This window comes from Paramacrobiotus metropolitanus, unplaced genomic scaffold, assembly GCF_019649055.1.
Source record: "Paramacrobiotus metropolitanus isolate TYO unplaced genomic scaffold, Prichtersi_v1.0 Parri_scaffold0000054, whole genome shotgun sequence".
Classification (NCBI taxonomy): Eukaryota; Metazoa; Tardigrada; class Eutardigrada; order Parachela; family Macrobiotidae; genus Paramacrobiotus; species Paramacrobiotus metropolitanus.
In genome coordinates this window covers 408381-423427 of record NW_026570274.1, presented here as the reverse complement: position 1 = coordinate 423427, position 15047 = coordinate 408381, and the positions used below count along the sequence as shown (strand labels likewise).

The 15047-nt window shown below is 40.8% G+C and overlaps 1 protein-coding gene across 2 annotated transcripts; it reads left to right on the top strand.

Moving 5' to 3' along the window:
* Positions 1–7623: 7623 nt before the first annotated feature.
* LOC129592670 (uncharacterized) lies at positions 7624–14676 on the top strand. 2 transcript variants are annotated; one of them, XM_055488758.1, is made up of 5 exons: positions 7624–7856; positions 8035–8509; positions 12997–13140; positions 13241–13463; positions 13878–14676. In XM_055488758.1, the coding sequence occupies exons 2-5, from the start codon at positions 8127–8129 to the stop codon at positions 14502–14504; spliced, it is 1377 nt and encodes a 458-aa protein (XP_055344733.1). In that variant the 5' UTR covers positions 7624–7856; positions 8035–8126; the 3' UTR covers positions 14505–14676. The 2 variants fall into 2 exon arrangements, with proteins under 2 accessions (XP_055344733.1, XP_055344734.1); XM_055488759.1 differs by lacking the exon at positions 7624–7856 and having other exon boundaries at positions 8014–8509.
* Positions 14677–15047: the final 371 nt, after the last annotated feature.

Here is a 15047-nt window from a genome sequence, read left to right as displayed (position 1 = left end):
ACCAGCGTATCTTAAGGGAATGAGGTCCTTAATAGCGAGGAACAAGGGGTTTTGCATCGTCGCTTGGATGGTATTGGCTATGGACAATGTAAAGATGTATATGCCAAAGGGCGTGAATAAAATGGGACAGATTCGGTATAGATGGAGGAGAAAGGAATTGGTTGCGATGGCGGAAAGGGACAAAAAGATGCTTATGTACTGTAGAGAATCCCATGTTTTTGCCACAAAATATGGTTCCAGCTGGACGGTCCTAGTAGAAAAGTTTGTACCGTTTGCAAAACTCATTTGTATATCGTGCGCTATGCGTCTAGCGGAGTGTTACACAGGCAGAAACTACTGCAGTCGTGCACGAAATGTCTATGACAGTTTGGCTGTAATATGAGGATTTATATTAGCTTTATTTATTAAAGGTTTCTCAGGATGTTATTACATAGTTCAATGAGCTCCCGAGTAATTGCCAGTTTACCAGTGATAGTTATGCTGAATCATTCAGCCGAAGTACATCGCGTGCACCGCTGTTTTATTATCTACATCCGTAACCTCTTATACATGCTTAGCACATGTTCGCGATGATCGGGCGAACGGATGGTGCGATTTTGACGCGGTAAAGTGCACCTGAATCGTCGCAACGTCGCGAGTGACATAGGGGCACTGCGAATATTTTGCGCCTCAAGAGAGCAAGGCAACCCCCAAAAAACGGCTTGTTGCTATGGGCCTCCATAGACATACATGGGCTAATGCGGAACGACAAAGACAGACAGCGCCTTTCAGCTTCGCTTCGCTAACAATTCACAAAAAATTGTAGAAGCGCAACATAATAACATAATAAAGAACCTGGCGTTTAAAATTACCTAATCCTTTTAAGGTTCTGTTTACTAAGCTTTCATAGATTTCTTCGGACTCTTAAATTTCTTAGGTTTCTTAGATTTCTTAGATTTCTTAGATTTCTTAGATTTCTTAGATTTCTTAGATTTCTTAGATTTCTTAGATTTCTTAGATTTCTTAGATTTCTTAGATTTCTTAGATTTCTTAGATTTCTTAGATTTCTTAGATTTCTTAGATTTCTTAAATTTCTTAGGTTCTTAGGTTTTTCTTAGGTTTTTTAGGTTTTCTTAGGTTTCTCAGGTTTCTTAGGCTTCTAAGGTTTCTTGGGTTTCTTAGGTTTCTTTGGTATTCTCAGGTTTCTTAGGTTTTCTTAGGTATTCTAAGGTTTCTTAGGTTTCTTAGGTTTCTTAGATTTCTTGGGTTTCTTAGTTTTCTTAGGTTTCTTAGGCTTTCTTAGGGTTTCTCAAGTTTTCTAAGATTTTCTCTTTCTTAAATTTCGTAGTTTTCTTAGCGGCTGGGACCAATGCGATCAACCGTTGCGAAGTGTGCATTTCGTAACAAATTTGCGCCGCAAAAGTTTGTGTACGGATGTAGATCCCGTAAACTGGTTATATGAATACTAAACATCTCTTGCAGGTGTTTGGCCTCTCCTGTTAGACCGCGGTAATCTCCGCTTCTACTCATCCAATTTGCGTACTTTAAAATGTTTTGAAAACCTCTCAGTCTTGCGGGTGATCTAAGGCCAGTCTTGTCTTGCTATCATCAAATGATTAAGGCCAGTGGTCACTGAAAGGCTTGTTACCATGGATGCCATAGAGCTAACATGGCTGGCCGGTTACCACGGGCACATTATATACAAAGTACTACACTCAAACAATAAGAAAAGCTTCGGCCTCTGCGTTTCTTCTGTTCATGGACTGAGTTAACAAATCATTTCGGCCGCTGCATCTGCTAGAGTGAAGTGAAGTGAAGTTTATTGTCCTTGCAACGAGGCGATTGCCCCCTCTAGGCTTCAGACAGCAGAAAGAAAACAGAGTGTAGAAACAATATCCAGAAATATAAACATGAAAACATGAAGGTCTTTTAAAACAAGCAGGAAACAAAACAAGCAAAGTAACACGCGTTGGCCATTAGCACATGAATAGGCAGAAAGGAAGTGAGTACTTTTACTGCGGTTGCGAAAAGTCGTTTTACCAATGTGGAAAAGGGAGGAGACGATCGCGCTGGGGTCGATGCGTAAAACCGAAACCCACGAAATGTACAAAGTAATTATTAAGTTTCTCAAAATTTTCAAAAGAAAACCGTGGGGAAAAGGAAAGCACCGACACTTACGCACGTAATCGCCTTGTACTATCGTTGTCAACTATATCGCAACCGTGAAATAATTGCAGGAAAGAAAGAGAAGTTAACACCAAACATTAAGTAACTTCACAAACAATAAATATTCGAGTAAAAAAACATTTAAACAAGAGTTTTCACTTTTTAACACTTTCTTTCAAGATCTTTACTGATGGCAAATTGTTCAGTTTCACGGTATTCAGGGCTTCGGTAAAGGTGGCCAGCGTTACATACGCAATGGATTGTAGCGGAAGGTCATTCCAGACGGACACGAGTCTGTTGAGATATGATTCATGGGTGACTGGAACTGTTCTACCACAAATGGTTGTTGGAGCCGGTTTGATAGGACATGGATGCTTCAGGAGACGGTCAGATGTTCTGGTGTTACCTGCAACAGACTCAAGCACAGCAGCCGAGAGCGTGAGCGGTGATACGATTTGGTCACCCAACGGAATTACTTGGAACACCAATTTGTAAATAAACAACAAGGCTTTTTTCAAACGACGTATGCTTAGATCGTCCCATTTTAGCTCTTTTAGCCGTTTGTTGTAATTCAGGACACCGTTGCCTAAGCGTAGGGTTTTGGTAAATCTTCTTTGACAACGTTCGATTATTTTTCTTGACTGTTTCAGCACCGGATGCGTTAGGGAGCAGCAGTAATCGAGAACTGAGAGGACGAGTGATTCGAAAAGCCGAATGCGAGCCCCGTAGTCCGTGTATCGAAAAACATGATTAATGTAGCCAATTCTTTGGTTACATTTTTTTGCTACATTTTCACTGTTAACTTTAAAATTAAGTTTTCGATCAACAGACAATAGCTTAATAATTTGGTAATTTTGAGTAGAATGAACAGAAACCTAGCACGCGAGAAAAAAACAAAACAAGCTCCAGGGTTAAAGGTCAACAACGCAGTACGCTCGTCGCGGACAACCATCCTGAGCAGTTGTCTGGCTTTGCCATTCTGACTTTTCGAGAAACTAATTACATGCTAAACAATATACTGCAAAGAAAATAATAAGTTTTTAAAATCGTCGTAAGCCAATATTCATCCGTGCTCAGCTGGTATATAAACATTCTATGTATAACAGTACAAGTACATAATATTGTACCGGCGAATTCCTTATCCTAGCACAGCATTTTGACCTTAATTTAGTTGTCGTCATGTGCTGCAGTAGTTGCGCAATTACAACAGGGAGCGGCCGCAATATAGGTCGGGAAGCAATTAAACTGGAAATGTGATCTTTCAGTCAGATTCAGTCTCCATCCCAAATAAATCGCGATCATGATCGGATCATGTTGGTTGGTAATATTAGCGTAACTTCCACAAATAGTTCGGATTCTATTCTGCTGACGTGAGTCAGGATGGTCATTTTGCAGTATTGAGAGTACAAGTATTGCAAAGCATTTAATTAATAAAGTGTCTTATTTTTTAAAGCGGAACTTGAGGAAGGCATACCGAGGGTAGGAGAAAGTACAGACTAGCTTTTGAGGAAGATACTTTTCAAAGCTCTCCCAGGGATACTGCCGACAAAATCTTCTGGCTGCAGTTGACAATCACTGAAATTAAGCTATAATAGTTGCAGAGGCAACCGCCTGTACAATTAAAATTGAGCCAAAGCAGTTTTGTATATTTTGAAATCTTTTGGCGCTTCTGGGTGTGATATCGATAGCCCTGTCCACGCTGCCTGCGCATGAAAAAAGATAGATTTCATTCTCCTTATTCCTGCCCTTGCTCGTGCCCTTCTGTGTTGGAATTACAGTACAACTATGTGGAAATCATACGCTAGGGAGAATCTGATTAACTTAGACCTAGGTAATTACCGACGAACCGTAGATCCTTGCATGTGATACGGATGCAAGTGGAACCCACTACGCACTACCGGCAGCACTTCAGTATTAATTCTCAGCGAGGAGAGCTAAGATACATATTTGTGTATACCGAAAGACCTGCCCTCGATGGCTGAACCGGATAACATAACGTCGCGAATCGGTCTAGTTAAGTATTAGGGTGGGTTTCGGATTCGAAGCAAATCTAGCTACGATACATCAATCCAACCTCGCGGCGGTGGCTTCGCGTACCGTATCTGTAGGCGTGGCCACTGCATACAGCCACCTCGTGCGGTTGAGCAACCGTACCATAGCGAGATTCGCTTCGAACCTGAGCCCCAAACGGTGACACGCAGCCAATGCTTCATGCAGCAGCAAAAGAGGCACATTGTGTAGTCACTGTAGTCTGTAGTGCTTCTTCAGTGCCCGCCATCTGAATGCACAAAGGTGAAGTATCAAGGTTTAATGTAAATTACACTGAGATTTAATAGGTTTGTATACGTTATAGTTATAAGTCAAAGATCAATAAGGGGTGCAAATGTAAGAATGACGTAGTAAGAATACCAACGACATATTGGTTTATTTGGTACTTGGGACTATGCCACCCTTGCCCACTGGTGAAATAAAACTTTCGGCTGCTGTTTTTGCGTTTCAACGTCCAATGAGTAAAAGATGGCGCGGCATGACCTTAATTTCCATCCAGAGTAACGTCGGTTTCACTCGCAGTGTAACGATATGGCTTTTCTTTCAGTGTTTCGCAAGTACGTTGCCCGAAATGCCTCTACTCGAAAATATCAACAGCACGCCGCTTGTCCACAACTCCAAGCAGTCTAAATCTTGACATGGAATCTGCTATCACGATACACCTTTGCAAAAATGCAAGGGTTGATAACATATGATTATTTTGCAGCCGCGGTGGAGATAACTCTCCTTGACCGGGCATTCTTCATCTTTACTGACGTTTGTCCCACAACTTTTGATTTCCCATTTAACTTTTACAGAGTATCAAGGCAGTTTTAAGCATCCAGAATCTGCACCGCTGCTGCAGTTCGATTTTACGTATTTTGGACATTTTTCGCCTATTGATTTGCTGATTTTGTGAGGCCGATTATTTCCTGGATCGAATAAATGTTAACAGCTTGCAGACTTTGCGCGCACGCAAAGGCATACGCAGACGCAATGGATATTAGACGCTCGTACATAATTAATAATATGTCGATGAGACGGATTATTCGGCATCTTTCCGTTTTGTGTAAAGTATGTCCCCCCCGGTTGACGCAGAGGGATAGTCTGACAGTTCCCCTTAATAATATAGATATGCAGAAACACCATCCATTAGTTTCACGTGCTGTTATCGTGTCATCGGCAATTATACTAACACTTTATAGCTGTTTATTCTGGCGCACGAGCTTTCAAAAGATACTTCGACCGTGCGCAGTTTTGTCTTCAAGCAATTCTTTTTTCTTGTTGGTTAATCATTTATGCGTAGACACTTTGCAGCAAATAAGGTTACCAGTTACCTAAGATGTTTTCACGTACTGGGCTGCTCCACACTTTGTATGCTGACGATATCGGTGGACATCTATCTTGAAAGGCCAAAACCTATGTACTGTATCTGTAGTACCAAAATTAATAATTTATTTAATTAGAATACAGTAACACAGACCGGTTTTGATATACAGTATGGCGGGTGGTGCGAAAAGTAAAATGGAAGCATCTGAGAATCGAACTGCCGATCACGTAGAAATGATCAAAACCATGATACCCCGTATGTATATAGCTTTTTTCTTTAGTAGCACTCAAAAACGCTCAAAAGCATAAAAGTGTCGCTCAAAAACAAGTACTGCACAGTGTACAAGTACAATGTCCTAAAAAAAGCTGTTGGATTGGAGCTTTGTTGGATAAATTGTATCATTTCAAGGCCAAAGGTTGAAAGAAAAACAAAAAAGAATGGATCCGGTTTTGTATATAGAACATTTTTCGGCCACTGTAACAAAGTTAGCGCCACTTCACCCGATGTTTCGAAAGCTTCACTTGCAAACAGCACAAATTAACAGTGGTTAGAGATATTATGCTGTGCTTCCGCCTCTTATCCACAAATGTCTGTTCAGCAGCTGCAACCGTATACCTCGCAGTTGCATAAATGTAGGGATCACAAGGTACTGTACAATGCACATGGAATCTCTGCATATCGTGTCGACATCCCCCAAACTAACGGATTTAGTTTTAGCAAAGACTACTCAGCACGTTCCTAGTGGAACAAAAAATTTTTACCGTAGGTCATCTGATATTTTGCACATCCGACAGGTCTTAATTTAAACGGAGTAATAAGTGCGAAGTGCGGCTTGAGTTTTGTCTACTCGATCCAGAAACTGTTCTGTAAAAATAATGTTAGTCCACCCACGTATACTTCTGTTATTTTTACTACAGTAGGTATTATACTTCTTCTGTAGGAAAATGAAAAGGAATAAATTAATATTTATGCACAAATGTTTTAATTTTTATCTGCTTCCTTGTCGTTACCGCCTGCCTTAGAAATAAAACCAGCATATTTCGCTCTTTCAATATTTTTATTTCCGGCAGTGCGAGCAAGTGGTGCCTAATAAGCCAACGTCTCCACCGGAGAATAAAGACAGCGTAAGAGCACCGGTGCATGATGTTGGTGTTTATTATTCCGGCAGTTGACGCTATTGTACTTGTGTATATTGTATTGTTTAGGGATATTTCCGGTTATGCTGAGAAATTTAGAGTGGGTTGTTTGAGACGCAGACAATAAATATCGATCATCCCACGAAATATCATAACCTTCAAATGTGTGCACTAATTATGAACCGACAGCACAGGACCGCATCAATATCGCCATCCCGCAGAGCAGTTACTAGTTGTAGCACAGACAAAGGTACGTAGAGTATTTTTTATGTGTTACTTGCATAAAAACCACAATTCATCCTACGCTGACCGGCGCAATAATGATCGAACGACTATACTCCCCACACGAAAGTGATGCGGTCAGAATGCGAACGTGCGCATTCTGGATTCGTTTATTCTGCACGATTTCTGAAACTAACGACTTTTAAAAAATTTATGCTATTATATTTTTCTCCTTCAATTAAAAGCTTAGTTGGCTAGAAATTCAATGGTCGAAGTCGATCGGATTTCGCGCCAGCGCCGTTGGAAAATTGGACGTTCTGCAAAGTGCTGTTAAAATGTGCGCAAGCGATGAAACGTCCGTATCTGAGCGCATACCTGGGATGCGATTTAGAGACGACCAACTAACTACATAATAGCAACACTCGAATTTGCGCAAAGTTTAATTGGAAATATACGGAAACACGACCAAATCAGCATAGTTTTTCCGCATCACTTTCATGGGGGCTCCTTTGAATATCGGCACAATAGCACAGTTCTGGCATGACCACGGCTGGACTCCGCCTCTGATCGATCCAGGCCTAACCGCCACTTCCGCCTACATACGTCACGGACTCACGATCAAGAAACCGGCAGAACTCACTGAATGTCTCTTTGTATTGCTTAATCATCCCTCTGCAAGCTGAGCGTATTATTGTGTATTTAGGCACTTGGTTAACGATTATAAGTACCCATCTTAAACGCCTGTAAAGGTGCAGAAACGTTTTTTCATACGTAGAAAGTTTATAATTTTTTTAATAAATTTCAAATGAATGGCTTGGTTTCACTCTTATATATGCTGGTTCTGCAGCATCGTTATTAAGTAAGCACTGCGGTGTCATTTTGCGGGGATTTACCCTAGCCGGTGGATACAATTAAGAGGATAATCGTTCATGAAAATTGATAAAACTGGAATATGGAAATGCAGCACGCTCATTAGCGACCATTTATCGCTGCGGGTAAGTGCCGACTATTCACACATTTTATGTATACTACGGCCACGCAGTGCCGGGCTGATTGATGCAGCGTTTTACACATCACGCCAAACCGCTTTTTAGTCTGCATATATACAGTAGCAGCGTGATGTCCTTTTGTCTGTACGCTTTATAAAAATTAATAACCCGGCATCTGCGTTAGGTGATTGACACTCTGGAAGGGTCTTCTTCACACGGGAATCCCGACAACATTCCCCAAGTAATCAGTCCTATCGTCGCAATCAGACGTAAATCATGGCATTTACTATTAATAACGGTACCGCCGGGGAATTCCTTGCCAACCTCACCGCGGGATTGTCGCACTGGACTAACATGCCCCATCCCGTATGGCAGCAGAACGTATCAGCCGGATTTGGTGCAACCTTACTGAATAGTTCGGCCAGCCAGATGCCGGTTAATGACCCCGAGGCGTGGCGCCAGACTGCCCCGTGGTCAGGGAATTATACCAAACAGCAACGCGACGACGCTAATATGCTGTATATTGTTTTATATCCGCTGCTGTTAGCGTCCTGCACCATCGGAAACACGCTCAATCTCATTGTACTGATCTGTGAGAAGCGCAAGGCGTCCACGAACTGCTATATGACCGCGGTGGCCCTTGCCGATATTGTCATACTGTATGTATGTCACTAAAAACTAATATATAAAATATATTTCCCATATAATAGAAGTAATTGCTTCAATAATAAAGAGCTTTTTAAATGATCTATTTGTGCGTTGTTGCATGTGTACAGAAAATGTTGGTACGCATGCCGACAGTTATCTGTGCAAGCGATCGATGGCCGTATGCACGCTGTACTGTAATCTGTAGAGTCAGTTTATCGTTCATGAGTCCACAAGCTTTTCCTGATGCTTTGAGACAAGAAGATTTTGCGGCAGGTTCATTGAACCGTGACAGGTTCTTATATGCGGTATACGACTAGAATCAGTCGTAGCATATATGAAACTGTAGTTTCGGTTTTTGGTCTTCGATATCCGTGTGTAAACAAAAGTAATTTTTGGCGCCCGTAGAGTACGGAAGGGTCCGGCCGGTTGAAGGAAGCGGTGGGGCCTAACAGTCATGTGGCATGAGTCATGTGACATGCGTCGAGTAACGATGCGTGAAACTTGTAGATGGCGTTGTTAGCTCGGCATCTTTTTTAGGTCACATTATGTGCTCCTACATTATGTAGGAGCACCTTGCAATGTGCTCGTACATTATGCAGGAGCACATTGCATCGGTTTCATCGGTTCTTGGAGGAGAAAAAACGGAATTGTAGCACCCAAACAAACGTAATCCGATATGCTCCTGCAATGTGCTCCTACATATGTAGGAGCACATTGCAATGTGCTCCTATATATATGTGCTCCTACATATGTAGGAGCACAATGCAGAAGCATATTGTGTGTGGAGATTATAAGGGGTAGGAATATAAAGTGCTGAATAGAGAATTTAATAATATAGTAAATTATATTAAAGGTGATATGTTTGACGAAAAGTGATAATGAAGAAAGGGTGTACTAATCCAGTGTAGCGAAAAAAGGGTCTACATTGAATTTGGGTGAGGATAAAGGGATTTTTACTATAGTAGGGTATAAATATATTCGACTTTCTGGTTGTTCGTATTTGAGTGTTTAATGAAGTGTTACAGGAAGTGGAGTGTGTTGCGGGTTGTGGATAGTGATGGATTATTGTGAAAAATTCAAGAAATTTCGAGAAAGTTGATTGCTTAATGGAGCAGACTATTATGTTTTGCTCTGATAGTCTTGGATGTGTAGGAACAGGTGGGTTGTATATGGGAAGTAGGTTGGTAGGTACATTAAAAGGTTGTTCGAGAAAATGTATAGTTTAATTGGTTTATTGACTGGATTTTTTGAGTTCGGTGGGTATATAAGAAGTTGAGGAATCTTGTGTTTGAGTTATTATGGAGTGGACGAAGTATATGTGAGCAAAATGTTTTTCTTGTTGGTTAGTTTTTGGTGGCCGGTGTGGATTTGTGGATACTTACTGATTCAGGTTGCTGTCTTTTGTTTGGCTTTGGTAAGTCTTTTTAGGTTGAGTATGGTTTAGTAAGTTTTCTTTCATACATTATTTTCGTTTAAGAATTCTTTTTTTAATAAAATAATGGAAGGTGGTTGTGATTGTACGAAATACATGCGTGAGTATATGCGTGATTATAGAAAGAAATGCAAAATCGAAACTGATGGTAATTGTAGCAGGGAGGATAATGTGGAAGTGGTGATGATGTTAGATATGAGAATGTAAAAGTTAAAAAACAAAAATGTAATCGGAATACTACAGGTGGTGTGTTTTCTGGTATGTTTGGAAAAAATTATTGGAGAATTTTTGGACAATTATTGGACAATTTTTGTAAAGGGAACATGCTAAACGACATTTGCGGAGTATGGTAATGTGTCATGGTTGTCCGGATCTTTTCTTAAGCACTACTTTACGATTTTGTCCTGAATTGTTGTGTTTTGTTGAGCCTGTTAAGTTTACATTTTTGTTTTTAACTCCACATTTTCATGTCTAACATCATCACTACTTCATTATCTTCCTTGCTACAATTACCATCAGTTTCCGTTTTGCGGTTTTTTTTCTATAATCACGCTCATACTCACGCGTGTATTTCTTGCGATCACAACCAGTTTCCATTATTTTATTAAAAAAAAACAATACTTAAAAGAAACTATCTATGAAAGCAAACTTACGAAACTATACTCAACCTAAAAAGACCAAAGCCAAACAAAACACAACAGCCTGAATCAGTACGCTTCCGAAAATCTAAACCGGCCACCAGAAAATAACCAACAAGAAAAACATTCTCCTCACTGCATATACTTCGTCAAATCCATAATAACTCAAACACAACGTTCCTCAACTTCTAATATACCCACCGAACTAAAAAATCCAGTCAACAAACCAATTAAACCAAACATTCTCTCGAACAACCTTTTAATGTGCGTCCCAGCCTACATCCCATATACAAACTACCTGTTACTACACATCCAAGACTATCAGTGCAAAACATAATAGTTCGCTCCATTAAGCAATCAACTTTCTTAACTACACAAATTACTACTACACAAATTACTACCACCAAAATGACTGTGTAAACCTATGGAAGGTTACAGATTAAACGCGCAATTTTCAAGGTCTCAACTGTAGTAAAGAAACACCCACAACCTCTCATGTCCTTCATACACTCACAAAATTCTTTCCCCTACTACAAGGGTTACTCGGAAAGTAATGATAACTATCGCACGATTTTTTATTGCATCAGCGCTTTCCTCGTATTTTCTCAAAACAATGTCCCTTAATCTCTATACAACGCAAACAGCTAAACAGCCACTCATCAAACGTTTTCGAAAAGAAATTAGGCGGTATCTTAGAGATCGGTGTACTGATATTTTCTTCCAGTTATTCATAATTTCAAACTTTTTGCCCCGCAACAATTTTTTCAAGCCAGGAAATATTTGGAACAGATAAAGGACTAAGGTAAACTAAGAAAAATAATGTGGAACGATAATTTTACTCCAGGCCGAGAAAAAAAATAAATCAGGGACGGGGTGCTTATCTGTGGATTTTCGCGATATTGCACCACACGGATGATACCGTGCCAGAAACCATTTTCTTCTGCGTTATCAGTAAGCAGCTGCAGCACACTCTCGACACCTTTCCTTCCATAATGATTAGACCCTCTGCTATTGCTTCGGGGTCGGAAAAGGATCCTTCTCGATCAGGGTTTTGACTATGATTACTTTTCGAAAGTGGAAACTCAAAAAATATTCCAAAATTTGAGCACCGTTGTCAAAACGGAGTGCTCGGTGGGAGTTCGCTGGAACCAACTGGCAACATCAGCAAAGAATGGTCCTTATTAAGGCGACAGAACAGGCAATACAGCATGAAAAATTCTACACTTCTCTCTGCAAATCAATTTTTCAAAATAATATCATGAAAACTGGCCAGTAATTAAGGCAACGCTTTCAGTGATCAGTGAAAAATCAGCGCTACCCAGCCATGTTCAGAGCCTTGCTAGCCGCCAACCTTAGGCGGTATGGCCACGGCCATTGCCCTATGATCTAGTTATGAATGCTACAGTTTTTAAAAAATCAGTGCATAATTTTATGATTATTAACTGATACTGATTATCATTACTTTCCGAGTAACCCTCGTATTATTATTCCTTTTATATACACAAATCCGAAATTATTTTAAATCCCAGTATTCCTCTTTCTTATCCCGTACCTGCCGCTACAAAATCGAGAGATTGTCCACGCAGTGTATTATATGTAAACATTACGTTTAACCAATTTTCGATTCATAGTTTGTCAAACCCATGGTGCCCAGAACATGCTGAAATCAAAACTGCTGAAATCGATTGCTCCAAAAAACATGCTGAAATTTTCGGCGAAAATCTGTTGGACCATATATACGTAGAAAAAGTTTTTTCTGTTGAACTATTTTGAATTTAATTTAATTTTCTTAATCTTTCACCAGCTCTAGGGTAAACTGTTATGAAATTCCCTGTGCTTCCTGTTCATTTAAATCTGGCCTTGAAAATCTTAACGGTCTTAGTGCCCTTGAACGAGATTTTGAAAATTGCTGACAGTTAATTATCGGGGTTTGCCCGTTCCCGGCTAATTAGAAAGCACGCACATTTATCCGTAACCACTGCCTGATTACCCTTATATGGTAATTAGAAGCGGCATCTTCGGGGTTTGCTCCGATTAAAGCTGCCGATGTATCATGTGCTCCCTTGAGGGAGATGGCTCTTTTGAATGCATATACGGCCATCCCAGTGAAACAGGCCGGTAATATCTTGGCTTCCTCTAATCGGGATGTAATTTCACCGCCGCGGTTGTTTCTTCCTTGTTTATTGTTGACTTTCGCGATATAAGCTATAAATATTAAACAGCAAAAAGACCGTGCGATGTAGTGTCCGGAGTAAACGATAATCAATAAAAAAACGAACGTCAGACGGCTTTTTAAACAGGCTACTATGTATCCGTACTACGATTATCTTGCACGCTACGCATTCATTCATCGATTTATTCATCTCCATTTATTGCTTTAAGGCAGAGTTGCTTTTCAACAAACTATACTTGTTGATGATGTTTGCAGATGGATGGGAATGCCGCTGTATGCCTGGAACACGAGCGCTACTCTTCTACTTCCGCATTACGTCCCCAGAAATAAAAAGATCCTTATTATGGTGCTACCATATACCATATGGGCACAGGAGACGTTGCTGCATCTGTGTGACTGGTGAAAAAACAGTTTCCTAACCTAATATAAACAGCCATACAATATAAGTATGTGTAGGAGTTACCAGCCGGAAATAACCGTGTTTATTTGTAATACTTAGGACGCTGATAGTGTTCTCTTTGGAGCGATTGTTGGCCATCACACAACCATTCAGCATCAAATGGCTCCAGTCAGCCAGAACAGCCCGCATCGTCATCGTAGTTTTGTTTGTCTTATCAATGGCGTTTGCGGTAAACAATTATGTTGCGGGCTGGTATCCATGGATGTACTCCATAATGCCTGAATGGTTAGCAGACTGGTCGGCCGTACAAGACAAGGCAGAGGTATGCATAATCGTTTCATCCCAATCTTAATCACCAGACCAGAAGAGATCAGGCCGCCGCGTAGGGTTCCATTATCTGGCTGCTGTAAAAAAATAACAACACTGAGGCAAGATTTCTGTTAGTTCAGACTGCTGGAGCGCCTCACTGCTGTCCATACGAGAGCGATCTTTTATGGACACAATACGCATTCCTTATTTTGTTTGTATAATTTGCGCTCTGCATTCCTCTTCCCATACGTTAGCACAGCTTTACGATCTTTGATAAACCCGACGTGGTTCTGAACTTCATTTATCTGGCAAATGCGGCGATTACTTTACCGATTACGGCGTCCATGTAAAATCAAAACTTCTGCTGACTCGAAATATGATGTTTGAAATACGAGTATGCACATGGAACTGGTTTGCTTATCTGCAGATGGTGGTGACATGCATCAATTTCTTCGGATTACTAATCATCAACCTTCTGGTTATCGCTGCCATCCGGCGCCAGCATCTATCGGACATTGGGCAGCAGCGTGCCGCGCAGACCGCCGGTCAGGAACGGCGCTATCGCAACAGCAACTACCTGTTAATAGGCAGTGTCGGTCTCTATCTGTTTACTATGCTACCTAGTCTTGTATACAAAATTCTGATCGTGGCCGAGACGAATCAGTTGTTCAACTTCCATAAAACAGCTAAGCTATTCGCCACACCTTTCTGCCTGAGCTCCAGTATGGCCAATTATTCTGTCAACTTCTTTCTGTATTTAACCGTCAGTGAACGATACCGGGTGCAGTTCGTCCGTCTCTTCGCCGGTGTATTTTGTCCGGAATGGCTCAAGCGAAATGCCCATAAATACAAAGATACCAGCAGCAATTTTGTGGCGACCTTTCCGGCGGATGGCGCCCGAAGTGCGCGGGCTGCTGCGTACAAGCCCGGGATCACTAAAATGAAGACCGTCGACGCGATAGAAGATAAAGGCCGTCATCATCGTGAACATCATGTAATGCGCAGGACACAAAGCGAGATGCCTAGAAATGATCGAGAGTGTGAAGATAAGTGATACCAAGTTGCCAAACATTGGATATCCCTTGCAACAAATGCTTGTTAGTTGTTACGATGCACAATGATTCTCTTTTCTGATTTTGTACTCTGACCTTTATAAAAATTTTTAGTTTCTAGCGGTGTGATCCATCTGTGTGCGCTGTTGCCTATTTCCTTTGAAATAAAATACTTTTCGGTTAATATGCTCCGAAGTTGAACGCTGGAATTCTGCCAAAATGCACTTCATTTTGTTCCCAGTTTTCGAAAAGTGAACTATGGAAACGCGGTACTACTATCACGGAAATTTGATTTCTGTAATCTAACCGTGATACCAGAATATCAGTATCATACCGTACATAGCTGCACAGTTGTTATACGTAATTAAATTCAGTATGCAGCACCTTGCAACGCACTCATTGCTTTTCACAAGAAATGCGTATAAGATATCATCGATAGAAGTATGTAAGTAAAACGTTGCGAAGGTACTATCGCGGACTGCAGTTATATTGACCAGCAATTACCGATTTTTTTCCAAATTCATCAAAAAATATTTTGGTTTTTC

What these genes read in the sequence shown, in the direction of transcription:
- LOC129592670 (XM_055488758.1), top strand. Translation starts at nt 8,127, where the DNA reads ATGGCATTTACTATTAATAACGGTACCGCCGGGGAATTCCTTGCCAAC. An exon ending in CTTGCCGATATTGTCATACT is followed by an intron (nt 8,510 to 12,996) that starts GTATGTATGTCA and finishes TGATGTTTGCAG; the next exon opens with ATGGATGGGAATGCCGCTGT. An exon ending in TTGCTGCATCTGTGTGACTG is followed by an intron (nt 13,141 to 13,240) that starts GTGAAAAAACAG and finishes TGTAATACTTAG; the next exon opens with GACGCTGATAGTGTTCTCTT.